The 27,963-nt window shown below is 37.0% G+C and overlaps 1 protein-coding gene across 3 annotated transcripts; it reads left to right on the top strand.

Annotated features, from left to right (window-relative positions):
* Positions 1-7: 7 nt before the first annotated feature.
* Positions 8-27,097, top strand: LOC129249772 (procathepsin L). Of its 3 annotated transcripts, none has more exons than XM_054889397.1 (6): positions 8-94; positions 247-399; positions 23,571-23,824; positions 25,499-25,634; positions 25,811-25,971; positions 26,828-27,097. In XM_054889397.1, the coding sequence occupies exons 1-6, from the start codon at positions 56-58 to the stop codon at positions 27,021-27,023; spliced, it is 939 nt and encodes a 312-aa protein (XP_054745372.1). In that variant the 5' UTR covers positions 8-55; the 3' UTR covers positions 27,024-27,097. The 3 variants fall into 3 exon arrangements, with proteins under 3 accessions (XP_054745372.1, XP_054745371.1, XP_054745373.1); XM_054889396.1 differs by having other exon boundaries at positions 22-139; XM_054889398.1 differs by having other exon boundaries at positions 31-139; positions 221-399.
* Positions 27,098-27,963: the final 866 nt, after the last annotated feature.

Here is a 27,963-nt window from a genome sequence, read left to right as displayed (position 1 = left end):
CTTTTCTCTGAGCCAGGCAAATTGAGGGCAGTGTGCATTAATATTTCTTATTGAAATGGTCATATGTTTTGTTTGGACCGCCGTTTGTATTGCAGTAAGTTCAGCAGTTCTTGAATACTCTTCATTTCATGAGTTCAAGGTGAATTCAAATTATTGTATAAAATGTACAATATATACATAAATATTTACTATAAAATATATGTATTCACGTATTTAATAGAAATACTTATTTATTTGTTGTTTTAGAATGCCTTCAATAAGAGTTACATGCATGCATTTGACGAGTATCGGAGTAAAAAGGCCTTCGAACAAAACGTCAATATTGTGCGGCAGCATAATAAATTGTATGAAAAAGGCGAAAGTAGCTATCGTTTAAGGACTAATATAATGGCTGATATGGTAATATATTATTATATTTTATCTTATATGCACAATAAACTGGGTCGGAAAAAAATTTTCAAAAGTCCTCCCTTGTATTTAAAGCTCATGTCAACAGGATTTACGTTTCATAAAATGTTTTAAAATTGTTTAAAAACTTTTATCCTTCTAAAAACCGACGAAATGATTCTTTAGTTAACTTTGTTATTTTTTATCCGATTTTCAAAAATTGAGTTATTTAGTTGTGCGGAGTTGTTTTCACATAGTTAGGTTAGTTATGCAGAGTTGTAAGTTGCAGAATTTCTTTGCAATTATCAATACACTTATCGATTCGCCCAGTGGTGGTCAGAAATTTTCCACTCTATGCTAAGGAAATATCCTCTCTATAGTTTTTTGTTTCTTAGAAAGCTAAGTGATTACTAACATTTTCTTTGAAAACTTAATAAGTCCTTTATAGAACTTTGTGTGTAAAATGAATCTTGCTACTTGCTCGGTGGCGCAAAACATACCTTTTTCCATGGGATCCGAAATGACAGAACTTCGATTCGTTATTGCTTGCACTGTTTTGCTGACTATCTGCTGCTTACTTGCTGTGTCTTTAAGAATTAGGTGCACGTATTAATTACTTATTTCCATTTAAAATTTTGAAGTTCGTACGAGAAAATTGGGGCAACTGATATTCGTATTCAGTGTCGCCGTCTTACTGTTTGTTGGTTTTTGTCAATTTAGCATTTTTATTGTTGCACAAAATATGCCGAACGCCAACTAAAAATCCTGCTGTTGTTGCCATGCACAGCGCTAAACGCAAAAAATAGATACTTGTTCGGACTCTCCAATAAACGTTATCGTATAGACTATTAGATCAATATTTTGCCCAAAATCAAAAATTTGTCGACAAAAAGTGACATAAATCGACTTAAAGTGCAAATAGAGAATATCTAAAAAAAAATGCGGCGTTGGAACAAAACAACAAATTGCTCAAGGAAGATGACAGACAACTGAAAGAGGACAGAATTGCTACAATAAGGGATCTTCGCTTACTCTCCGAAAGTATAAGGAGCCGGAATCTGTTTATAAAGGGCATAAATTTAAACGAAGCGTCGAAAGACGGAGTGAAAAACCTATGGAACTGCCCCATATACTCCCTCGTGAGACGCGTGTAATATTCAAACAGTTAAATAAAACAGGCTCTTATATTTTTATGGAAGAAGGCCTCTGCGTTAACGGAAGAATACATAAAAGAGTGTTCCTGCAACTGAAAAAGGAACTGATGGTTTTGGTCTGTGGTAACGAGTCTGTTGACAAAATGCTCATGGAGTGGTATGGCGTTTCTTTTGATTTAGGGAAAATAGAATTGGTAAAGCTTTTACCCAAGTCAAATTTAAAAATTTCAATATTCTTAAATATTAATGTTCTTTTATATAATGTTGCAAATCTAAATAGTAAACTTAATTTTAATGAATTTTTTAACTATGTTAAGTCTTTTGAATTGTTTTTTTTTTTTCTTTGAGACTTAAGTGATCGCTGAAGTCAGGCAACCTTTTCAAAAATTTTCAACTGCACTGGATTGATACTTCGAAAAGGAAAAAAGCTGGTCTGGCCAGTGGAGGATGCCTTTTTGGTTAAAAAAATGTTTAAAACCCTCTCATAACTCTGTATTGTTGGAGACCTAAATGCACGCGTTGGAGTTAATTAATAACTTTGGAGGTGTTATTCTTAACGATAGACTTCGCAAAGATACACTGGGGGAAATTACGTATTGCGGCTTTATTAGGAAATCGGTCATTGATTATGGTATCTGTTGTAGTAGTTGTTACGCTAAAAAACTCATTTTATGTGAGAGAGTGATTTATTTTTATCCAAACTAGTTTCGAGGCCCAACTTAGCTGAAAAATACCAGGAGTTAATTGCGGCCACGTGCGATTTTGAATGTGGGCACTCGAATATTTCTATCGATGAAAAAGTTGCCATTTTGGTTAAGAAAATTAAACGAGCTGCAGATGTAAAGCCAAAACCTTGGCATTTTTCTCCAAAAAATGTCTGCTTTGATAACCAATGTTAAAACTTCCGCGAAAAAAGGTTGGTTTTCCTGTTTGATGAGACAGAAGTGCGTTTCCTGCTGGAAAAAATACTTCAAATTGGACAACAAAAAAAAAATTGATTGGAGTTGCAAAGAAATTGAGCTACTACTCTCGGTGAGAAATTCAATGACTGGTGACGCCTTGCAAAGTCGCTTAAGTATTCTCCGCCAATAGTAAACATAAACCTCGGTACGCAAGACTTCTACACCCTTTGATTGGTGCGAGCTGCGCTTTGTACTAAAAAACTCCAAAGACAAAAAAACTCCTGGGCAGCACAGGATCAATTAAGAGTTCTGCCAGTTTGCGCCAGAATTTTTTCTGTATGAAGTCCTCCGCTTGTTAAATTATATTATATATAATATTTTTGAATAAACAGATCCCTCATTCTTTTCGTTCTGCAGTTGTCGTCCCCCTCTTCAAGAAAGAAAACCCCGATTTAGTATCAAATTCCAGTGGACATTCTTTACTTGACACAGTGTACAAAATATTTATTGGCATTATGCTAAGCCAAATAAATGCACAGGCTACGAATAGTGTGAATTGTCAAAAATGAGGTGTAACCGCGAAAACTTTTTTACCTCGCCCAGTCCGCAGCGGGGAAGTTCTTAACAGAGCTAATTACAGTGAATTCTGTATAAGTACATTGGCTCTGCACAGTTTTTGGCTTCTGTATGAAATCAAATTGCCGACGGCTTTTTAATATGCATATATTTGTTCCTTTGGCAACCGAAATTTTTTTAAATTTACATTTTATTACACGGAATAATATATGTAGGCATTTTCTAGACAGTATAAAACTTTGAAATTTAAAATAAATAAAAGAAAAATTCAAAGAAACGTATTTGCATGTATGGGACAACTATGTTCAATTGCATCTTTAATAAATATAGTATTGCACGCATATGTATGCACTGAAGCAACCATAACCTACCTCACGAGGCATCGCCTTATCATATCTGCATGCAATAATTAGGAAGTATATACCTAAATGATCGAATTCCTGCCTAACAAATTTTGCATATGCATCTACTTACATATTTGTATGTGCGTATGCACACTTGATGACCTAGCCTATACATATTTGTATTCTGATCTTCCAGCAAAACAATGCTGGTTAATATACACATATGCATGTACATACAAACGCACACATAGGGCACTCACTTAATTCCTCTAAATACGTATATCGTTCAAAGCTTAAATTCCATGCCTAGCGACTACAAAAACAAAATGCATTAATAGGCGCAGCCGTAGCGGCCATTATTCTAGTTGCCATGGCGCTGAACAGTTTCAAATATTGTACAGCCCAACAAAAACAAATGTGGCTTATTTGGAGGTTACTGGTAGGAGGTTACGTAGAATCTTTCTTGCCAACAAGTTCTACTTTGGACTAAGTAGGCAACTGAGCAGTAAAGTCCTCTCTCGACGAACAAAACTAACACTCTACAAGGCTCTCATCATGCCCGTCCTAACGTATGGCGTAGAAGCGTGGACGTTGACAACATCCGACATAGACATAGCGCAGTGAATAAAGATCCAGCGGCTACGTGGACTGTGTCATGTCGTCCGAATGGATACAAACGCTCCGGCTTTCAAAGTATTCGATGCGGTACCAGCTGGTGGTAGCAGAGGAATAGGAAGGACTCCTCTGCGTTGGAAAGATCAGGTGGAGAAAGACTTGGAATCACTTGGTGCGTCCAATTGGCGCCGGTTAGCACGAGAAAGAAACGACTGGCGCGCTTTGTTAAACTCGGCCAAAATCGCGTAAGCGGTTATCGCGCCAATTAAGAAGAAGAAGAAGAAGGTTTTGGGGGAAAATATGTGTGTGGTGATTAGTCTTCGTGGGACTTTTAACCCTCGAAATTCCATATGTTCCTGTCATTGAGACTTCTCTATACATTAACGTTCTCTGCTTGCGGTGTACGGCATCTCAACACATATGATCGAGATTATACGACTTCTATACGAGGACAACCCGAACCGTGTTTGGTTTAATGGCAAAATTTAAGATCCTTTTGCGATAGATCGGGGCGTTCGGCAAGGTTTTGTCCTGTACTCTTCTCACTATACCTAAACGATCTCAATGATTACCTGAAAGGAGGCATAAAAATTGCAAACACTTATGAAAAAGTTCTAATGTATGCTAAGGGTTTGGTCTTATTGGCGGAGACACCCTCTGACCTGCAACAAATGGTAGATGCCCTGCACAGTTATTGCTCGCAATGCGCATTAAAAGTTAATCAGGCCAAGTCAAAAATAGTCGTTTTTAGGATAGGTGGTACAGTCTCAAACATCTGTAACTGGAAATATAGGATTATTCCAACAGACATAGTAGAAATGAATACAAATACTTAGGAATTACATTTAACTATAAACTCACGTTTTCCAAACATCTAGATAAGGAACTAACAGATTCCAAAACTGCCATTAACATCACATGGTTGAAATATATCAATAATCCATGGATAAATATATTACCTCAAAGAAACTGAAAATCTTTGAGGCAGCCTCTAGGTCTATCATGTTTTATGAAACGTCTCTCTATAATTCTTTTTAGCTTGTTCACTGGATTGCTAAATAAAAGTCACAAACTAATGGCAACACAACTTGATTGCTTTATTGAATTTCAGTTCTTCATCACTTTAGTTTACGATTACACGTTCTCACGATGAATGTAAGACTGATGCACCTCTGCTTAATAACTATCATAATTTCTAGATATGGCACCTTGTGACTTCTGGCAACTTCTGCCTTGTTATCTGGTATCAAGACCAATTCATATTTTTGACGTCAGGCACCGTAACCATACAAAACAAACGAACAAAACAAAAAAAAGAGGGAAAAATGTTTGTGAAAATGGTGAATGGCTTGGTAATATTGCCATTTGTGAGATTTGAACTAAACAAACTAAGTAAAATAAATTTCCGTGTGTTAAATTGCGAAGGCTCAAATGAATATAGTTTTCGGGAGGTTAAATGCAATAAAATGTGGGTAAGTGTTAACTTTAATTTTCACAAGTGGTGACGAAACTAAATTTTTGGCAATAAGCTTGCAAAAAATATTTAAAAATATTTATTTTGTTGCAAACTACTTCTTATTTAATAACGTTATAATTTCGAGGTTAAACTAACTTCTATAACTAATTTTGATTGTTGCCTAATTTCCTTAATGATATTCCAAAGAACGGTCAAATGACTGTTATTATTTGTTTTTAAATTAAATATATACAATATATTTTTATACCATACGAGACTGTAAATGTTTAAAGTGTTATAACTTTATTTGTTTATAAATTTAGCAAAACAGTTTACTAACATGCTTTAAATGAATTTTAAAGTACTTGAGATTGATGAACAAAAAAAAAGAATATCTTAGGGGGTAAATTTCGGATAACCAATAACCATGCTATATTAGGAAACCTATATTGGCGGTTCTAGGAGGATCATTAAAATAGCTTGTGGTTCCGAAATCCTCTCATTATAAACTTGAAGCACAGACGTCACCTTTTCTTTTGTATGGTGATCTATCCGGTCTAACGCACACACAAACCATGTGATAAGTAATAATCGAAAACGGAATGCATTTAAGTTTTAATACGATTACTGGCATTGTCAATACGGCTGATAACATGATTAGCGAAACCAAAATATTAACATGGCATACACGTCGTCTTGTTGAAAATAAAAGTTTATTTATTTATTTCAGCCATAGACTATTTTTAAAATGATTTACCTTAAGAATAGACTACATATTCAAGAATAAAATTAAAATTACAGTAGAGATGAAAAAGCAGTAGTAGTAAGATAGTAAAAAATAGTAAGGATAAAAAAAGTATAGTAAAGATAAAAAAAGTAACAAAAAGTACATACTCGTACAAAGTTGAGTACATTCAGCAAAGTATCGAAGCAATTAATTTCTGAAACACAAGTTCTCTTTAATACATTTAATTTTTAGCGGAAAATTATTCCACTCAAAAAGAACACAAAGTTCGATTAAATGTAGCCCGTAATTTTTAACAATGTCCACGTGTTTAATCACACTGTTATTTAGTCTGACTTCTGCTTAGTCGTCAAGCTTGGGATATGTCTCGTATATAGCGATGCATTGAGTTTTGTTAGGATTAATTATTAATACGTAGGCGAATAAGTTCGTGCGTGACAACTAATCGAAGTATGTAGGTTCGAATCTCCGTAAAACACCAAAATGAAGAAAAAGTTATTTCTAATAGCGGTCACCCCTCGGCAGGCAATGGCAAACCTCCGATTACATTTCGGTCATGAAAAAGCTCCTCATAAAAAAAAATGTCTGCCGTTCGAAGTCGGCTTAAAACTGAAGGTCTCACCATTTCTGGAACAACATCAAGATGCACGCCACAAATAGGGGGAGGAGCTCGGCCAACCACCCAAAAAGGGTGTAAGCGGCAATCCTATACATAATATGTATATATACATATATAAATATTAATATATAATATATTATATTAATCCGTTGCCAGATATCCACCTGCTTATAAGTCTCAAGTCGAAATTCAAATTGCTGTTGCAAATATCAATGCAGTTTAGGGTACAACTAACATATAATTGAACATCATCGGCAAATACTAACAAATCATCAGAGCGTAAGTAAGATATGGTAAGATTTTTGTAATAAATATTTAAGAAATTTAGAATGAATTCCATCTACACTGGCCGCATTAAATTTGACACTAAGTAAAGACTGAACTATTTACTTGACAATCGTCGACAAATTCGGAACTAAAACTTAACATCACACCATTTAAATTATTATAGAATTAATTCTCATAACATATATTATTTACGGAATCGAGCAAATACAAAAGTTCTCTTTTAACACATTCACATTATCATTAGGTACATAATTCGGAGATAGAGTGATTCTTGTTCCCAATCCAGATATCACGAATTATTTTCCGCAGTACTAAACTGATGCTCATAATATCTTAGTTTAACACATGGGCGGAAAAGTCCCGGGCCTAACAAAGAAACCACTTTTTTCAGCCTTTATCAAAATTAACTTTATTTATCATCGTAAGTTCCATCAAGAACAACGCAAACATCCCGCTCTAATATTTCGATACCACTTTTGCAGAACGATTTATCTTTAGACTCAAAATAGGCCTCAGTTTCAGTCATAACCTCTTCATTTGAGCGAAATTTCTTGCCGGCAAGCATTTTTTCTAGGACTGCGAACAGCCAGTAGTCGCTGGGAGCAAAATCTGTCCAATACGGTGAATGTGGGAAGAATTCAAAGTTCAATTCACGTAGTTTTGTTATTACTCAGAATCATCAACACGTTCTTGTTTTTGATCAACAGTGAGCAAACGCGGCACCTATTTTTAACACATCCTTCTCATAGTCAAATTCTTATGCAACATAAAGCGAACACGTTCTCTTGATATATTTACGATGTCAACTAACTTACGCAACTCTTACTTACTTACTTAGGTGGCCATAACAATCCGTTACCGAGTTACGGCCGACCTCACTAGCTCTCTCCAGGCGCCTCTGCTCCGCGCGCGCCTTCTCCAATCCTGTATACCAAGCGAGCATAGGGTTTCCTCCCCCTGGTCTTTCCACCGGAGCAATGGTCTTCCTCTTCGTCGGCTCCCTTGGACTTCGCCCTCGAACACCTTCTTTGCTGGAGCTTTTTCATCCATACGCACGACATGCCCTAGCCAACGCAGGCGTTGGATGGCGATGCTTTGAACTACGTCAATGTCGGCGTAGAGCTCATACAGCTCGTGGTTCATTCTTGAACGGTAGTCTTCGCCAACGCGCACAGGACCGAAGATCTTACGAAGAACTTTTCTCTCGAACACCCCAAGAGCGGCTGCATCGCTTTGTGACACTACCCATGCCTCTGCGCCATAAAGCAACACGGGTATGATGAGCGTCTTGTAAAGTGTCAGTTTGGTCATGCGAGAGAGGGCTCGACTACTCAATTGTTACTTAGCCCATAGTAACACCTATTAGCAAGAGTGATTCTCCGTTTGATCTCAACTTCGAAAGTATAGTTGTCCGCAATGACGTACGCTTCTACACGCCGTGTGTTCCGCGTTGTAGACAACATATACTTCGTTTTACCCTCGTTCACCGCCAGACTCACTCGTGATGATTCCTTCTCGATAGCAGAAAACGCAGCCGTGACATCTCGCTTACAGCAGCCGATAATGTCAATGTCATCGGCGTACGCAAGGAGCTGGACACATTTGTAGAAAATATTGCCATTACGATGCACACCTGCTTTTCGGAGCACCCCTTCCATCACGAAGTTGAAGAGGTTTCATGACAGTGGAACGCCTTGTCTGAAACCTCGAACGGTACTGAATGGCTGGGAGAGGTTATTTCCTACCTTGACGGAGCTGGTTGTGTTGCTCAACGTCATTCTGCAAAGCCGTATGAGCTTCGCTGGTATACCGAACTCAGACATGGTGGCGTACAGGCAATCCCTTATCGGGCTATCGAACGCAACTTTATAGTCGACAAAGAGATGAAGGGTGTCGACTTGCTTTTCATGGGTCTTTTCCAGGATTTGGCGTAATGTGAAAATCTGGTCGATGGTGGACTTACCACTTCTGAAGCCGCACTGATAAGGCCCGATCAGTGTGTTGGCAAACGGCTTAAGTCTTCCACATAGGACGCTAGACAGGACCTTGTACGCGATGGTTAGAAGACTGATGTCCCGGTAGTTGGTGCAGATCGTCGGGTCACCCTTCTTCAGTGCAGGACAAAGGACACTGAGATTCCAATCGTCGGGCATGCTTTCTGCTAGCCATATTTTGCAGATGAGCTGATACATGCTCCCTATCAGCACATCGCCGCCAGTTTTGAACAATTCAGCGGGCAAGCCGTCAGCGCCAGCCGCTTTGTTATTCTTGAGCCGCTGAATGGCAACTCTGACTTCGGCATGACTATGTGGTGTAAAGTCCAAATTATCGTCGATTGGCGGTATCGGGTCATCTTCTACTGGGTCGGAATTGTGTGCGTCATCGCCAGCAAGTAAATTGCAAAAGTGTTCCCTCCATATGCCCAGTGTGGACTGTGTATCCATAACCAGATTTCCGTTTTTATCTTTGCAGGCTGCTACTCCGGTCTTGAAACCTTGTGTCAGGCGTTTGACTTGTTGATAGAATTTTCGAGCATCATTCCTGCCCCTGTACTCCTCTAGCAGCTCACGCTAACGCTTCTCCTGTTCTCGTTTCTTGCGTCTGAAGAGGCGCCTCTCTTCCGATCTCTTTTCCTGTAGTTATCTCGCGTAGGCTGCATTCTTCGCTGCAGTAGCTTCGCGACACTCTTCGTCGTACCATTGGTTTCGTTAAGGTGGTACGCAACTCCACTTTTCGATAATTCAAAACGGTTTTGCGGATTTTTTTGATGTTGGACGTCTAATGCGTTGTGCATCGGACGTGGTGTCTCTACGACTACGTTTGAAGTCAGCAAACCATCGTTTTATTGATCTTTCTGATGAAGTGGAGTCCCACACTAGCACTTTTCAAGCCATGGATTCGCTTAACCGGTATCTTTCCCCATCAAGAAGCAGTGTAAAATTAACACGAAATTCTTTTTGATGCATTGTTTTGAAAATAACAAAAGTAGTGTCGCTCTAAGCACAAAAACTCACAAAGTAATGAATAAAATGTGATGCAATTTTAACAGTTGTCTTTTTAACATTAGTACTAACTGAAAAGATAGGGAGGGGACAAAGGTCTGCCCTCATTAGAAACAGTGGGGCGCTCCGTACCACTCCTACTCTAGCGCTTAACGATGTGCTGAATGTGGCATCCGTGGATATTGTAGGAAAAACTAGCGCTGCACGCGCCGCAATCAGACAAAGGTGTTCGAGCCATAAGCTGGACTTAAGTTACGGACACTCTAGCATTCTTAAAAATTTTGAGTTCATCCCCATGATGCTGGATCAGTGTACACCCGCGCTAGGTCCCAGCGGACCTTTTTCCACTCATATTCCCTCAAGGGATGAGTGGGTGGGGTATAACATTTGACGGAAAAGCATGGCAAACACATTCATGGACGGCTCCAAGTTGGACGGAAGGATTGGTGAAGGAGTATTCTGTAAGGAGCTTCCCATCAAACTCAAATTCAGGCTTCCGGACCACTGTAGTGTTTTCAAAAATATATACTTCTAAGCTGGCAATTTCTGAATTACACGTAAGTTAACAAGACAAACTATTCTTGACAAACACTGCAACACCACCACCACGCTTGGCTCTAAATGGGAAATGTTGTAACCATTAACACAAAGCGAATCGTCATTATGCCAATGTAGAGAGCCACGTTTCAGATACACACACAACACTTCAGAAGGCTCAAAAATACACCTCAATTTTAGCTGGTAAACCCTGAGCATTTAGATGGCATATTTTTAATCCAGATTTTAGCTTACTTAGATCGCGAATCATATTAAAAGCCGTATCTCAGCCTTTGAAAAAGTATTTATCTTTACCCATAATTGTCAAAACAAGCAAGGAAGAGAACGTTGCACTTAAAACTCTTTACAAAGCGAATATTAACAAACATGACAACAACTACGGTTAAAACACGATTTAAAAGGAAGTTGAAGTAGCGGAAAAAGAGAACAAGAAAGGAAGAGAGAAATAAGTAGAAGAGGATGCAATTTATTTTTAATAAGCTAAATAATAAGATACAAATGAAGCTAAATAGCCACTTAGTTCTTTCTAATATAGATAAAAGGAACTATTTGGTAAGTACCTTGATAGCTACACACGAACATAAGTACATCACTTCTGAAAGAATAGATAGATGATAAACGCTTTTGCCTTTTAGTTGTGTCGCAAACTGTATAACTTCTTGATTGCCTTTGGTATGGCATTCGTTTATATAAACATTCTCATCAGTTATGCCTCCTATGTCAGTTGAAAACTTCTCTTTTTGATTTTGCACAATGGAATTTGGCAGCAGCTGTCAATAATAGAAATCGATCAAGTAGAGAGTGCAACAGGTTGAGTATTGTTTTTTCCGCTGTGCACACGAGAAGCTGTGCGATCAGGGGACCATTTCCTTCCATCGCTTTGCAACGCTTTCCAAAAATGTCGTTCACGTTCTCGTTTTTTTCGTTTGGTATGCCACTAACTATGGTGTCTGCTAAGATATTGTTGTTTGTTACAACGGAGATTAGCTTTGAACCCACACACCTATTTTCATAGTTGCACATGTTGCGCACATTCACTCTCAACTTTCACGAGCCTCATCACGAAATCTGCTCCATTAGATTCTCTATTTTCGTTTGAAGCCGTGTAATCTATGCGGGTGAAGGGCAATTATCGCCTTTTCCAACCTTAAGATGGGGCGTGGGCGACTTTGGTGGCGAGATGCCGATCAGGTTTCCAAGCACATTTCTGCAGTTCCAGTTCACAAAGTCGGTAAAAATCACCGTACAGTATTTACCATTAAAAAAAGGTGTTATTTTGGTTTGTTGCTTCGATGAAATGGTGCTTCGTACCATGTTTTGTTTTTTAGTAAATGCGAAATTTTATTTACGCCACTAAAAAATTAGGATATCCAATGAAGGACAAGAGCGCTCACTTGAATATGAATTCTGAATTCGTTCATTGCATTGCCATAGAAGGGAAAGTGCGGAAAGTCGAAAACAGGGGTAGATAAGGGTGAAACACTGAACTGTTGTAATAACCGCTTCAGTCGTGTACGATTAAAGTCAATATGCTTCAAGCTTAGTCTCGCGAACGTAAGGCAACTGAGTAGTAGGTGCTGATGTGATTTTCTGCTTCTGAAAAAGGGACAGAACAGGAACTGATATAAAGTCTCGCATAACCTTAGGAGCTCTCTTGAACATATCTTATTCACGCATGGTCAGAAGCATATCACAACGTTGCACGTCTGAGTTCATGACTAACGCTCGCTAAGTTGACAGGTAGCCCACCTTTCTAAGAGCAGACCACAGGGAGAGGTGTTACAGAGCGCGGTCATCGTTGCAAACTTTTTCAATTTGTAGTGACTTCAATCAAATTAGTAATTCAATCAAAAACAACTGAATTATCTTCAACACCTTTAAAGGAATCTCCATCCAGATTTCAGAAGAACCGCTACTTGACCTAATTATTTCATCATGGTTTTCGATAAAAAGTTGTATATGAATGGCCCCCTCTTTCACAAATAGCAATTATACATATACCCGTGAGACAGCGTTTCCGGACGAAGGTCATGTGCCTTTTCCTTAAGCTTCATCAGCTCGCAGAGCAAACGCGTTTGAATCTCTGCAAGTACCTTTACCTGATCCATATTACACAAATGAGTCTAATGTAGCAAAAAAGTAAAATAATTTTACTGTAGATTCTGGTGTTCTACTTATGAACGGTAAAAAAAAACTGGACCGACAGTCCCTCGAGCGCCAAAAAATGTATTGTCTTGAGTATATATATAAAATTTATAACTCTTGAGAGATCTGAAAATATTCTTATTATTTAGTATTTTAATCATGACAGTGTATAAACCACTTACACGATGAAATATATGCTTCAAATTCTAATATAAATAAATTCCAATTCGAATGCAAATAAATTCAAAACAAGCAAAGTTATTTTATATTTTATACACGTATCGACCAAACGGACTAACCATTTTACGGTACTTTTCCTTACTTCGATTGCTTGCTCCACATTCCTACAACAGATTGGAATTTTGGTAACTCACCATCAAAAATTAAATTATACAAATTGAAAGTATAATATGTTGAATATGTTTAACATGAACAAGAATAATAAACATTAACAAGATAATAAGTAAACATATACTATAATTGTATTTAAATATGTTTCGCATGAAAAGAAGGGTTTGCATTAACTATTTCCTAACAGCAACATTACCGAAAACATTGCTCTACTCTCGCTACTACTCTGAGTAGGGGAGCAGGTAGCGCAAAACGCGTGATGAATTGTTTTACTCCGCTCTAAGATACGTTTCGTTGCCAAGAATGATAGAAACAAGATTGCGCCCATCAGAGCGTACGTGACGTCACGTTTGCTGAGTTGTGCAGTATTGCCAACCATTTGCTCTTCGCAATAAATTTAGTGCTTTTTTATACCGAAAATGCGACAAGTTTTAAGTTTGGTGTTTGTTTCTTTTTGTTTTTAATTTAAGGCTAGCGAAACTTTAGGTTAAAAAACAAACTATATTATTAAACAAAGCTTAAAAAAGGTCATTCTGAGAAGATTTTAGTGCTAATGAAAATTTTTTACTCCTATAAAATTTGATAATTTGAAAGTGCAAATTTAATTTTTGGCTCCATTTAAATGCAAAAATATTAAATGCCCCTCTCTCAACTCTTCTTAAGATTGAAAACCTTTTTACACATTTTAAAAAGCCTTTGAATTTATTGAATGCGAATTAAAACCATAGAGGTGTAATCATTTCTTCCGGTCATCAATCCTTAGTGAGACATAGAGCATCAAGAGGTGTATTCATAGTAAAAATAAGAAACAAAATATCAGAAAATAATATAAAACCATACTGACATTTTTACAAAAAGAGTACCTTATCTAGTTACATAACTTCAAATATAGCAAAAAAGTCGTTCCCTTAACAAAAGAGTCTCGCTTAACAAAAAAACCTCATAAATTGAATTGTACATAAGCATAACACATTTACTTAAAAAAACGCACATTCTACAGACAATTTGTCACGCATACAAAGTTCTTTAAGTAACACAATAAAAATTTCGTGTTTTATTTTCTTTAAATGCGCATTTAGTGCGTTTTTATATCCAAAGCTAGGCAACTCTGCAGTAGCGAGAGAGAGATTTGACTGCCGAAAGCAGAAGAACACCAACAACACCGGCAATCGCGGGCAATGCCACCAGATGTTAAAAAAAAGTAAAGCTAAATAAAACTGAGTGAATTATTTAAATAATTATTAAAAAATGTGTATTTTACAAAATTATAAACATTACTTTTAATTAGAATAGGTTAGAAAAATGTCATGTGGAATGAACTAAAACTCCGAGGCAAAAAATAATAAAAATAACAAAAAAAAATGCTAAATTAAGTTACGAAAATGGTAATCTGGCCATACTGGAGCTAAAATCACGTAACTAGTTGTCAAATTCGCTGAGCGCAAAGTAACGGGACCACGATGGGCGCCATCTCATTATTCTTTGCATCATGTTTCGTTGCTGCTAGTAGCTCAGAGTACTAGTCAACAAAAATTTCAGTACTCTTTGTTTACACTCGAACTTTTGGCTACCGTTTTTGAAAACTGAATAATCAGCCGAAATTCCGATATCAATTGGCCGCCTCGGAGCTGTGATTAAAATCCGTTGGACTATTTTTTGTGGGGAGCCGTTAAGGACAAATGCTATGCGAACCATCCAGAGACGATTGATGCTTTAAAACACGAAAACGAAGTTGCCAATCATGAAATTGGAGCCCAAACAATCGAAAATGTGCTTAAAAATTGGGTTGATCGAACGGCCTACTGTAAAGCCAGTCGTGGTAGTAATTTGAACGATATTATTTTTCATTCATAAATGACGATGTTCAATCTTAAAAATAAAAAAAAAGTTTGAAAAAATATTGATTAGGTTTTTTTTATAGCCGATTCAAAAAGCAAATTTTACATGGCCCACCCATAGTATGTGCACCGCGTAATTGCAATGAAAAATATGTGACACTATTTTGACTTATAGTACTGTTAAATAAAAATGAAAGCAGGTATAGGAGCATATACAGCTGCACATATACGTTTTAACGTACACATTGCTTTCACTTTTTTTAGTTTTTTATTAATACTAATTTTTACATTTAAAATATAAAATTTTTTCTTTACACTACTTTAAAAATAGAGATTTATGGGCTAAAATAAATGTGTATAGAAAAATTTAATACCGGGCACAATAATTCTACATTATTTTGTCCCAACAGAACTTTGGAAACACCGAATAATGACCCACAGGAATTTAGACTGTTTAGAAATCGTTTCACATATTGTTGATCAGAATTAGGAACCTCTCCCGTTTAGGCTAATTATCATGCATAAAAAGCAAATGCGCGGAGATGGAACGATGTTTTATTTTTTTCTGATCTTTTCCAATTTTGGGGTGCAACTTGTCACACTGCCAAAGTTACACTCGAACTTTTGGCTACCGTGTTTGAAAACCGAATAATCAGCCGAAATTCCAATATCACTTGGCCGCCTCGGAGCCCGTTGGACTATTTTTTGTGGGGAGCCGTTAAGGACAAATGCTATGCGAACCATCCAGAGACGAAGCTGCCATTCATGAAATTGGAGCCCAAACAATCGAAAATGTGCTTAAAAATTGGGTTGATCGAATGGCCTACTGTAAAGCCAGTCGTGGCAGTCATTTGAACGATATTATTTTTCATTCATAAATGACAATGTTCAATCTTCAAAATAAAAAAAAAGTTTGAAAAAATATTGATTAGTTTTTTTTTATAGCCGATTCAAAAAGCAAATTTTACATGGTCCACCCTATACTAATCGCATAGCTGCTAGTTGAGCAGTGTTCGTTTTTGTTTTATAAAGGGTAGCTAAGTTTGAAGGGCCGGTGTTGATTTTGAATAAAATGCAATTTTTTAAGAAATTATAGTACTTTCTCTTTATTATGATAATACTAGCTGTTACCCGCGGCTTCGCTCGCGTTGAAGCCCTTAAATAAATATCGAAGATCATTACATTTCAATAGGACTGAATCAATGTGATTTAGTATTTAAAAATTACTACATACAATCAATTTCAAAAACTTAAAATATGCTTTATTTAAGGGGTTAGGGGTAGTCAGGATTTTCAAAAAATTTATTTTTTTTTTTTTGCATTTTCTTAAAGTATAATGTTTTAAAAATATTGTGTAAAAATTTGAAGTGAATCCGACAAATACTTTTCAAGTTATTCAACAATTAACAAAGGGCGCTCGGCCGCTCCGGAGCCGATAGCAAAACTTTAAATGCGTTTTTCTCAAAACTATGTTTTTCAAACTGGTGAACACTGTAACTTAAAAACCGCTACGTAGATTTCAATAAAATTTATACAGCTTTTGAAAAACATAAAAGACTTGTGCCTGATCGAAGGATTTTTTTTTTTTCAAAAATTTCTATTTTTTTTTAACAATTAACTGTTGGTTTTTTGCTCTAAAATCTGGAAAAAATTTTCTGAGGCCGCCATTTTGTTCATTTTGAAAAAAAAAAAAGCTTCGATCAGGCACAAGATTATCTATTAATAAAACTAATTTTTCTGGTCCGATTGGTTTTAGATGAATCTGTAAGGACTTGTGATGTTCACCGCAAGGGACTTCTGGAAAAACGGGCTTCACACAAACAGCGATAACTTTTGCAATTATTAATTTTTTTTTTGAAATTTTGGTGAAGTCAAGTTAAAACATGATGTTTTTATGCTATGTTTTTATTTTTGTTAAATAAATTAATTAAGTAGCAAAAAAAATTCGTGAAAATCATCATTTTTTCGGGCCTCTGACTACCCCTAACCCCTTAATTACAACAACAAATGTTAAAATATATTTCACTGTAACAAAAAGAAATAATTTTAAATTCTTATAATTCAAAAAGATATAATGGAGAGTATTAATCTAGGATATTTTTGTAGACTATATTATAAGTTTTTCCGTCTTTTTCAAATATGTGTAAATTCCGGGCATTAGGCACTCGCGAACATGCTACATATAGTTGACCGTGAGAGAGGCATGGCTTTTCTAAATGCATTCCCGCTACCTGCAATGTCTGCCCTTGTGCTTTGTTTATGGAAACAGCAAAGCTAAGCTTGACGGGAAACTGGACCCTTTTGAATTGGAATGGAAGGTCAGTGGGAATAATTGGAATGCGACACTTTTTCCCTTACCCATACCTGTTCAAATAGTAGCACCAAGTATATTTTGCCCAAATTTTGTTAACCGAAGTCTTGTTCCATTACATAGCAGAGGAGCATTTAGATTTCGCATAAGCATCACTGGTACATTCAATTTTAATTGAATTTTATGTGACGGTACACCCGACAGTTCAAGTGAGTTTAAAAATTCCATAGGATATGAAGAACTTAGTTCCGTATCCATAATTGTATCCATTGACAAATATTCCTCCATTTCTCTTTGCACCTCTTTAAAAATGTCAGTGTTGATCCTAGAAACTACTTTAATTAATTCAATAGAAACTATTTCATTTAATATTGCTTTTGCGCACAACCACTGATCACAACTCAAACTTTGTTGCAATTCCGGAAAAACATGAGCGATGAGATCCACATCATTTTCTACTAAATTGCAAAATTCTCTTGATAGTGATATATTATATAACCTTCTTTGTCAACGTCTAAACAACCATCACCAATTTTCAACAACATTTCTGCATAAAGTCCCGAGTCCACGTCATTATGAAGATGAACTTTCATATTCGTTTTCAGGCTGAGTTTTTCAACTTTCGACCATAAGCATGATGATTTAATACATGCTTGACTTTTATCTGCTGATGCCCCTCTCTGAATGAAGGGTTTGTCGGAAATCAACAGCCAATAAAACTACCATTCCTCTCATTAATATCTGAACTATCTCGCAAGTCCTGGAGACTCCAGTTTAAAGCTTCTATAGCCTTCTTGTGAGACATTGTACTTTCATGCCACACTAAAAGCTTACATTCTCGCAGCATCCTACCTCGCGAACTATTTTTACTGAAATTACAGATTTTCCTGTGCCAGATTTAATGGTAATTTTAAAACAGAATGTGCTGTACGGCCGCTGTTTAATAGCGTCGCGGAAATACCCGAAGAAGCTACAGAAACTGCTATTTGTTTGTCTTTTCTGACGGACCTTAATAATAGGCTAAGCAAGAACGTTTTTCCGGTTCCTCCTGGTGCGTCTAGAAAGAAAAGTTCACCATTGCCGGAGTCTATTTTACGTAAAACTTGGTGGAAAACATGATTTTGCTATGGAATTAATTGAGGGACTGATTCTGTTACTTGATGTTGCAGTGCTATAAAATCATAATCTAGCTCTCGAGCAATTTCATTATTAAAGTCATCTGTATTGTTTCGTCGCGGGCTTTGCATTCCAAAATCATTTAATTTTTTTCCAACCATTGTAAAAACCTTATTTTCGATTATAATTAGCGTTTCGTTGTAGATATCTTCATTGAAAGTCATATCTGTATGTACTCGCTGCAGTTGATGTAAAATATCTTCGGCCATGTATCTATTCTTGTACTTATCCCAAAGAGTTTGAGGATTAGAAAGACCGCAAGAAGATAAAACCGTAGCGTAAAGTTCCCTGATTTTATCTGGTGATCGACATTGTACCGTTTCCTCCATAGTTTCGTCCCAATGATTATCATTTTCTAACAATCGCCGAGATTCACATGCTTCTCCGTATGTTTGACATTGCTGACCATTGACAATTTTACGTTCTGTAAAGCTAGTTGGACCTCTAACATGATGCAATAACATACGCAGACAAAAGCATTCGAAATTTGTAACATGTACAGTATAGACACGACCAAGAGCATCCGATGCTTTAACCCCAGGTTGATTTTCAACTGGTGTACCTTGAACACGACGATGCCACTCTTTTTTCCATGTATAATAACGGGGAACCTCAGAGTACAATAATGTCCTTGCAAAAGTATCATTCTGACAAAGGTGGAAAAAGGCAGTCAGCATGGTCTTAGGAGGAGATAAAATCCTCTCTAGATAGATCAGATTTCCGTTTCCGAGGCATTTTTAAAAAAGAGCAGAGTAAGAATTAAAATCAGTGGTAAGATTTAAAATAATCAAGTTACATCTAACCACAAAAATGACACCAAACCTAAAAAATCAAAATTTTATATATATATATTTTATGGTATATAAAAATAACAGAAGAATACCAAATATCAGATCATCAAGAAAAGCGTAAAATTCCAATGACTAAATTTGACCCAAACAAACAAATAAATAAACTGGGCAAGCTAAATAAAACTGTTTAATAAAAAAACAATAAATATGTATAGAAAAATTTCAAACAGCTGAAATTTTGAGATTTTTTGACAAACAATTTTTTTATCATTCAAAAAAAATAATTTTTTTTTAATAAGAAGTATCCTATGTTACTTCTAACACCTCCAGAAACATGTGTACAAAGTTTCATAATAATTGGTTAAGTAGTTTTGGCGTGAAAGCGTAACAAACAAACTTACATTCACATTTATAATATTAGTAGGGATTGGTATGTTTCAATTATGCGTAGAACAAAGCATTGGTCAAATGGCCGCCGCGGCCTCGGCGGCATATCTCCATCCGATGGTCTAAATTTTCGATGACGCTGAGGCATAATTGAGGTTCTATGCCGTTAATGTGCCGAATTATCTCATCCTTTAGCTCTTGAATTGTTGCTAGCTTATCGACGTACACCTTTTTTTTTCAAATAACCCAAAAGAAAGAAGTCCAACGGTGTCAAATCACATGATCTTGGTGGCCAATTGACATCGCCGCGACGTGAGATTATTCGGCCATCAAATTTTTCGCGCAAAAGAGCCATTGTTTCGTTATTTGTGTCACAAGTGGCATCGTCCTGTTGAAACTACATTTCGTCCACATCCATATCTTTCAATTCGGGCCATAAAAAGTTCGTTATCGTCTCACGATAGCGAACACTATTCACAGTAACTGCCTGACCGGCCTCATTTTGGAAAAAATACGGCCCAATGATGCCGCCGGCCCATAAACCGCTCTAAACAGTCACTCTTTGTGGTTGCAGTGGCTTTTCAGCAATCACTCTTGGATTATCATTCGCCCAAATGCAGCAATTTTGCTTATTCACGAATCCACTGAGGTGAAAATTTGCCTCATCATTGAATCACGAAGTGCGCGATATGCATTTTGATTTAAACGCCCGTTTTCATAATAAGCCTGAATAACTCAACTTGTTGCTTGATTGTGTATCTTTCCAAGTCAAATTGAATTGGTCTGAAATTGAAAAATATCAAATGAAGTGTAGAAAAAAAACTTGACGTTTAGGTGTGGTTCACATTACACATCGGCCCTTGAAATTTTACCACCCTTTACAATGATTTTGTATGCAGTTTTGCACTGAAAATATAACCGACAAATTAGGTATGTCCGTATAATGCAGGCAGCAGGTATGGTTGAATACAACTGAACATTATATTTTTTATAGTTCCTAAACCCTCTAATATTTTATGTTAAATAAAATCCATAAATGTACACACTTGAACAAAATTATTCACACAACCACTAATTTTTGTCGAATGAATGATGTATCTTGAGAAAAAATTAATGTAATTAAAAGTTTTAAAAATTTTAGGAAAAGTACACAAATTTGTTGTTTATATGAAAATAACACGAACTTAGTAAAACTTCACTCCACGAAGGAAAAATCAACAAAAATCACAATTGAATTTCCCAAGTAAAATATTAAGTTCAATGAAAATTTAATATTTGGCAGGCACTCCTTCTTGCCTGATGATTTCATTAAGTCTATTTGGAGCAGAGTTAACTTATTTATTAGTCACATTTAGACTGAAATATTGCCATTCCGGTTGAAGTACCTCCTTTAGTTTGGTTTTGCTAGTTATGTTAATTTTAGCGACACGCCTACACGCCACCGAGTTCATCCCATAAATGTTCGAGGGGATTCAAGTCTGGAGACTGTGGTGGTGTTAGAAGAATGTGGGGCACATGATGTATAATCCTACGCACATCGTGGGCAGTATGCTTGCTTCATTATCTTGTTGAAAAGAAAAGTTATTTCCAACACACAGGTTTTGCGCACTTTCATGCAAGTTTTCTTTCAAAATATTAAGCTAAAGTAATTAATCCATAATACCATCAATAAATACAAGATTGCCCACCCCTGCCGTTGACATATGCACATCTCCACACCATTATACCCCCACCACCATGATTCACTGTACTTACTTTATTGTGTTATCGTATTTGGTATTAGGTTTTCTCCAGATTCGAATCTTTCCATCCGATTGAAAAATGTTGAACTCACTCCCGTCGCTAAAAATGACGTTGCTCCAGAAATCAAGTGACTTATTTTTATATTCCTTCGCGAACTCTTTACTTTTTTTTATTGACTTTGCTGTAGAGTACTTTCCTTCGACCCATTCGCGGATGAACCTCTTTTTAATCTTTTTAAGAGCTTCTGGTACCACTTGCGTTCATGTAATTTTTTGATTATTTTTTATTTTCCGTATTATGTGGCGTTCATCACTCAGGGTCAATTTACTAGGTCTTCCAGTATGAGGTCGGTTCTTAAGATTTGTTTCCCCTTTAAAACGTTGTATTATGCTATAAATAGTAAAACGGCTTTGATTCCTTGTTTGACCGATTTGTGCACATAATTTGCCCTCACTATGCATATGCAAAATTATTTTTTTTTCAGTTGTGTCTGCTTGTTTCCGACCTATGATGCATTAATAACGCGAAAGCAAGATTTGCAATTACCAAATAAGTTGAGTTTCGAATGATTTTATTCATAACGGGATTTATTCGAAGGCAATTTTGGAATGAACTTTGCTGCGAAATGCTTCATGCCCAAAATTTTCGATAAGATTGCATGGCATGAGCCAACCGATATGCCTACATCCTCAGCAACTTCTCTAATTATGATTCGTCGATTCTCCATAACAATTTTCTTCATCTTCTTCTTAATTGGCGCGATAACTCCTTACGCGATTTTGGCCGAGGTTAACAAAGCGCACCAGTCGTTTCTTTCTCGTGCTAACCGGCGCCAGTTGGACACACCAAGTGAAGCCAAGTCCTTCTCCACCTGATCTTTCCAACGCAGAGGAGGCCTTCCTCTTCCTCTGCTAACACCAGCTGATACCGCACCGAATACTTTCAGAGGCGGAGCGTTTGTATCTATTCGGACGACATGACCCAGCCAACGTAGCCGCTGGATCTTTATTCGCTGCGCTATGTCTATGTCGTCGTAAAGCTCATACAGCTCATCGTTCCATCACCTGCGATATTCGCCGTTGCCAACGTACAAACGTCCAAAAATCTTCCGCAGAATCTTTCTCTCAACCATCCCAAGCGTCGCTTCATCGGATGTTGTCATCGTCCACGCTACTGCGCCATACGTTAGGACGGGCATGATGAGAGCCTTGTAGAGAGAGGACTTTACTACTCAATTCCTACTTAGTCCAAATTAGCACTTGTTGGCAAGAAAGATTCTACGTTGGATTTCAAGGCTGACATTGTTATCGGTGTTAATGCTGGTTCCTGAGTATACCAAGTCCTTTACAGCCTCGAAATTGTACCTGTCAACAGTGACAGCCGACTGTTTGTTTGATGACAGGAGGTACTTCGTTTTGTCTTCGTTCACCACCAAATCCATTCGGTTTGCCTCTTTATCCAGTTTGGAAATCTCAGAACTAACAGCGCGGTTGTTAAGGCCGTTGATGTAGCTATCATCGGCATACGCCACCAATTGTATTCTCTTATAAAAAATTGTGCCGGAGCGATTAAGTTCTGCGGCTTGTACACTCCTCTCCAACATAAGGTTAAAGAAATCACACTCTACTGGAACAACGATCTTGCGATAAAAGCCATAACTGTTATGTCTTTGTCTATAGGCGGCCGCCGTATTCGAATGTTAGCGCGTGACTACCATTCGGAAGTGCGTATGTCCGAGTTTCCGTGCATGAAGCAGAAAAATAATAGAAAAAGTTGTTTCTAATAGCCGTCGCTCCTCGTCAGACAATGGCAAGCTTACGAGTGTATTTCTGTCATGAAAAAGCTCCTCGTAAGAAACCATTTTCCGTACGGAGTCGGCTTAAAACTGTAGGACGCTCCATTTGTGGAACAACATCAAGACGCCCACCACCGATAAGAGGTGGCCAAACACCTAACAGAAGTGTACGCGCCAATTATTTATTTTCTATAATATTATTTTATGTCCCTTATTTAAACACGGAATTTAATAAAAAGACCTGTTCGTAAAAAATGTGGATCTTTTTGATATAAACTACCACTGATTCTGTCAAATTGACTGAGAACCGTGTAGCAGTATTGCGATATGAGCAATCTTCTATGTGCTCCCAACCTTGCATAACCTTTATATTTGCCACAATTGCAGAACGCCGACTCTTATCTGAAAGGCTTTCTACGTCTATTGCGAAATAAAGGCTTCAGAGCAGATATTGATATGGACTCGGAGATTGTGGGCTCACCACTGATGCAACAAACACCAGAGAATATAGACTGGCGTGAAAAAGGCTTCAAAACGCAGCCGGATAATCAAAAAACCTGCGGCTCCTGTTACGCTTTTAGCATAGCTAGGAACATTGAGGGGCAGGTATTCAAGCGAACCGGGCGCCTGTTACATCTGAGGTAAAGCAAGATTTCAGTAAGCAAAAATACAATCAATGATAAAATTTTAAATATGATATCTTTGAATTATTTAAATTTTGAGTACATAAAAATTGTTGTTATAGGAAATTGGAGGCAGATAGTTTTTTATGAAAAGCTTTTCATGGCAGCATGGCATTCATATGTACGAAACATTAAAGACAAATTGCAGGAAAATACCTTCTACTCAAATATGAACGAGACGGTATCAATAAAACGGTCCGCGGATGACATATGGCAAAAATAAATTTTTTGTTTTTTGGTAGGACTGTTATAAGCTTACATGGCAAATTTCAGCGTGATATGTCACATAGTTTGTTTTCTGTGCTACTGTAAACAGGTCAAGCTCGAGTGTGTTCTTCCAATTCTCTTTTATGACTCCAATTGTCTCAAAATGTTTTCCACGGAGCGGCAACTTGAGCTTGGGAAACAGGAAAAAGTCACATGGAGCCATATCAGGCGAATACGGTGCTTGCGGAACGATATTAACATTATTTTTGTTCAAATAATCGCGAACAAGACGTGATGTATGAGCTGGTGCATTATCGTGATGCAAGAGCCATGACTTGTTGCCCACAATTCCTTCCTTTTAAGACGAATGTTCTCGCGCAAACGCTTTAAAACGTCTAAATAATATTCAGCGTTAACCGATTTTGCGATTTGTGCGATTTTCAAGCACAATTTCCTTTACTTTTCCGATGTTTTCGTCGTTTACTGATGTTGCTCGATGACGTTCATGAGGCAAGTTTTCAACCGATGTACGGCCCTCTTTGAACGATTTGTACCACTGGAAAACACGTGCACGCGATAGAGCAGAGTCCATAGGTTGTCTGCAACATTTTTAAGGCGTCTGAAGCCGAATTTTTGTTGGAATAACAAAATTTCAAACAAATTCTTTGTTCAACTTGAATTTCCATCGTTAAATTCGAAGAACACACTCGAGCTTGACTTGTTTACAGTAGCACAGAAAACAAACTATGTGACATATCACGCTGAAATTTGCCATGTAAGCTTATAATAGTCCTACCAAAAAACAAAAAATTTATTTTTGCCATATGTCATCCGCGGACCGTTTTATTGATACCGTCTCGTTCATATTTGAGTAGAAGCTATAGGGTAATTCTGGTAGAAAAAGCACAGATTACTTAGATAGTATATCCCCACGGCTTCAAAATAAGACTCCAGGGCAGTGTATAAGTTTCACTTTTCTTTTGGACAGGCAGGGCCTGTCCTTCTGGGTTTCAAGGCAGGGCCCAAGCAATCCTTCAATTATGCTTTCAACTATTTGGCGGAGACTTGGTGTAGAAGTGTGAACTTTAAAGAACCTCTTGAGGTAATGCAAATCGTAGATATGTATATCAGATTCGTTCTACCATGACTGTGTAGGTGACATGAGGCCGTGGAAATGAGACGCATGACCATGTGGTTGGAGTAAGCATGGACCAGACTGAAAAGTTATTAGCCAATTGGAACACCGATATTTTTCTTCAATACATGTTTGATCGGAAATAATTTAGGATGTGTACGCAAGCTTATACCTATGAGCTAAGGAGTTATGAGGAATATTTTCTTATTCATAAAAAATATTTTCTGCAAAAATAGTTCTCTTACTAGAAAGATAATACGTAAATATTTCAAATACCATAACGCTTTCAGTCCGCAGCAAATTATAGATTGTAGTGTATCGCATGGTAATCAGGGTTGTACTGGTGGATCTTTACGGAACACATTGAAATATTTGCAGGATACTGGTGGTTTAATGCGGGAACAGGATTACAAATATGTTTCAAAGGTAAATTGTTTAGATGTATGTATCCAAAACACTAATTATCAAATTTTAAAAAACATCGAAAATTTAACATTTGATATTATTTAAAAATTCTAAAAATCTTGTAAAGATAAATTCTTAAGACAATTACCTTCCTGATAACGAAAGCTTAAGCTGAAAAATAATTTCCTTTCAAACAGAAAGGCGTATGCCAATTTGCTGGAGAACTGGCTGTTGTGAATGTCACATCGTGGGCAATATTGCCAGCTAAGGATGAGAAAGCAATTGAGGCGGCAGTGGCTCACATTGGGCCGGTACCTGTCTCCATAAATGCCAGTCCACGCACTTTTCAGCTTTACAGGTCAGTATATCTTTTAATTTTCAGGATTTAGAGGCCAGGATATGATGACGGCTAAGAAGTCAAGTGCAGTTCTAATACTATTAGCCTCAGAAAGCCACGTTAAAATCAACCACCTCAACTGACAAAATTTAGTATTGTTCAGACTTTAGTCGAGCAGATTTTGCAAAGATTAGCATACAAATCCTCTTATGGTGGTTTTCCGATTTCTCAATAAGCCCACACATATTCAGCCAAGTTAGATTGACTGTTCTATAGTTGATGGTCCGATTGCTGTAGTAAATGAAAGCGAATATTCCTGGTTGTAGAATTTGGAAGGTACTCCACGCTTTATTTTATCAAACGATGGTATCTAGCTAACTCATGGGCAATTTGGTTTACGAAATCACTGTACATCATAGTTTTCGATTTGGTTGGGAAAGCAAGGGTCAGAACAGTGGCTCATCTATCTTACTGTCAGAAAATCTGAGCAGTACCCTCGCTTTGAACAAAAATTGTTTACTACTCTCCAAACCGCGACAACTTGGGTAATGACAAATACTACTGCCAGATAGAGGGCTGGGCTTTTACGGTTGATATTGGAAAAAGGAGACGTGGAACCTACCACTGAACTTTTCTTTGGAACTGTTTATGTTAAGGAACTGAAAATATGCACGTTGCACCTTCCATACAAACTTGAATATCATATCGTGTCTGGGTCAGAAATTTCATTCTTGCAAATTTTTTAATTTAATTTTTCTCTCATAACATGATTGACTATATTTCGAACATCATTTGCTTTTTTCTTTATTGAAACTTTGTTTTTTAATTAGTAGATAAGTACAAAAATATTCAAAATTGAATTCATTAATTTTTACAGCGATGGTATTTACGACGACGACTCTTGCGCTTCAGACACGGTCAACCATGCTATGCTTGTTGTGGGCTACAACACAGATTATTGGATTCTAAAGAATTGGTGGGGCGAATTGTGGGGAGAGAATGGGTACATGCGTTTACGTAAGGGGAAAAATTTGTGTGGCGTTGCTAACTATGCAGCCTATTCTATTGTTTAGTGAATTTTTACTTCATAATATGGGATATATGGGATTATGGACAAAATAAAATGAAATGAAAGCCAAACCATGAACCAATACCAAAAAAAAAAAAATGTCATAAACATTTGATAATTGAAAGTAGAAAATAACTTTTCCTAGACTAATATATCTAATTAATAATTGTGAAAGTTATCGCTGTTTTTGTGGAGCCCGTTTCTCCAGAAGTCCCTTGCGGCGATCATCATAAGTTCTTGGAGATTCATTTAAAATCAATCGGACAAGAGAAATTAGTTTTATTAATAGATAGTCTTGTACCTGTCGAAGCTTTCTTTTCCAAATGAACAATATTGCGGCCTCAGCAGTTCAAGAAACATAGCTTTGAGGAAAACGCATTTAAAGTTTTGCTGTCGATTTAGGAGCACCCGAGCGCCCTTTGTTAATTGTTGAATAACTCAAAAAGTATTTGTCGGATTCACTTCAAAATTTTCCACAACATTTTTAAGTTATTACATTATACTTTAAGAAAATGCAGACAAAAAATTCAATTTTTGAACATTCTGACTACCCCTAACCCGTTATGTGATTCAAGAAAAAATAATATTCTCTCTGTAATAAAAAAAAAACACAACAGGTGAGAAATAACACTCCGGGATGAAATACTATCACAGCTTAAAGGTAGGCTTAAATTAACCAAGATTTTATTGAAAGACAATATTAACAAAGTACCAAACTACTGCGTCTACTACGAAAACTGATTGCAATAGACCAACAAGGCTCATTGGACATATTTAAAAAAGCTTCAGCCCATATAAAATATAAATAAATAAAGAATTGGCGAGTATACTACAACCTTGACTTTTCCGAGCTGGGTCAATTTTCCAGGCTGGGAAGAGGTCTTAGACGTTACATTCTGCACAAACAATAACTCCCAAATAGTCACAAATTAGAGGGTATCCGA

Source organism: Anastrepha obliqua, chromosome 6, assembly GCF_027943255.1.
Source record: "Anastrepha obliqua isolate idAnaObli1 chromosome 6, idAnaObli1_1.0, whole genome shotgun sequence".
Taxonomy (NCBI): Eukaryota; Metazoa; Arthropoda; class Insecta; order Diptera; family Tephritidae; genus Anastrepha; species Anastrepha obliqua.
This window is presented reverse-complemented; position numbering and strand designations above follow the sequence as displayed.

What these genes read in the sequence shown, in the direction of transcription:
- LOC129249772 (XM_054889396.1), top strand. Translation starts at nt 56, where the DNA reads ATGGTCATATGTTTTGTTTGGACCGCCGTTTGTATTGCAGTAAGTTCA. An exon ending in CTTCATTTCATGAGTTCAAG is followed by an intron (nt 140 to 246) that starts GTGAATTCAAAT and finishes TTGTTGTTTTAG; the next exon opens with AATGCCTTCAATAAGAGTTA. An exon ending in ATTACAAATATGTTTCAAAG is followed by an intron (nt 25,635 to 25,810) that starts GTAAATTGTTTA and finishes CCTTTCAAACAG; the next exon opens with AAAGGCGTATGCCAATTTGC.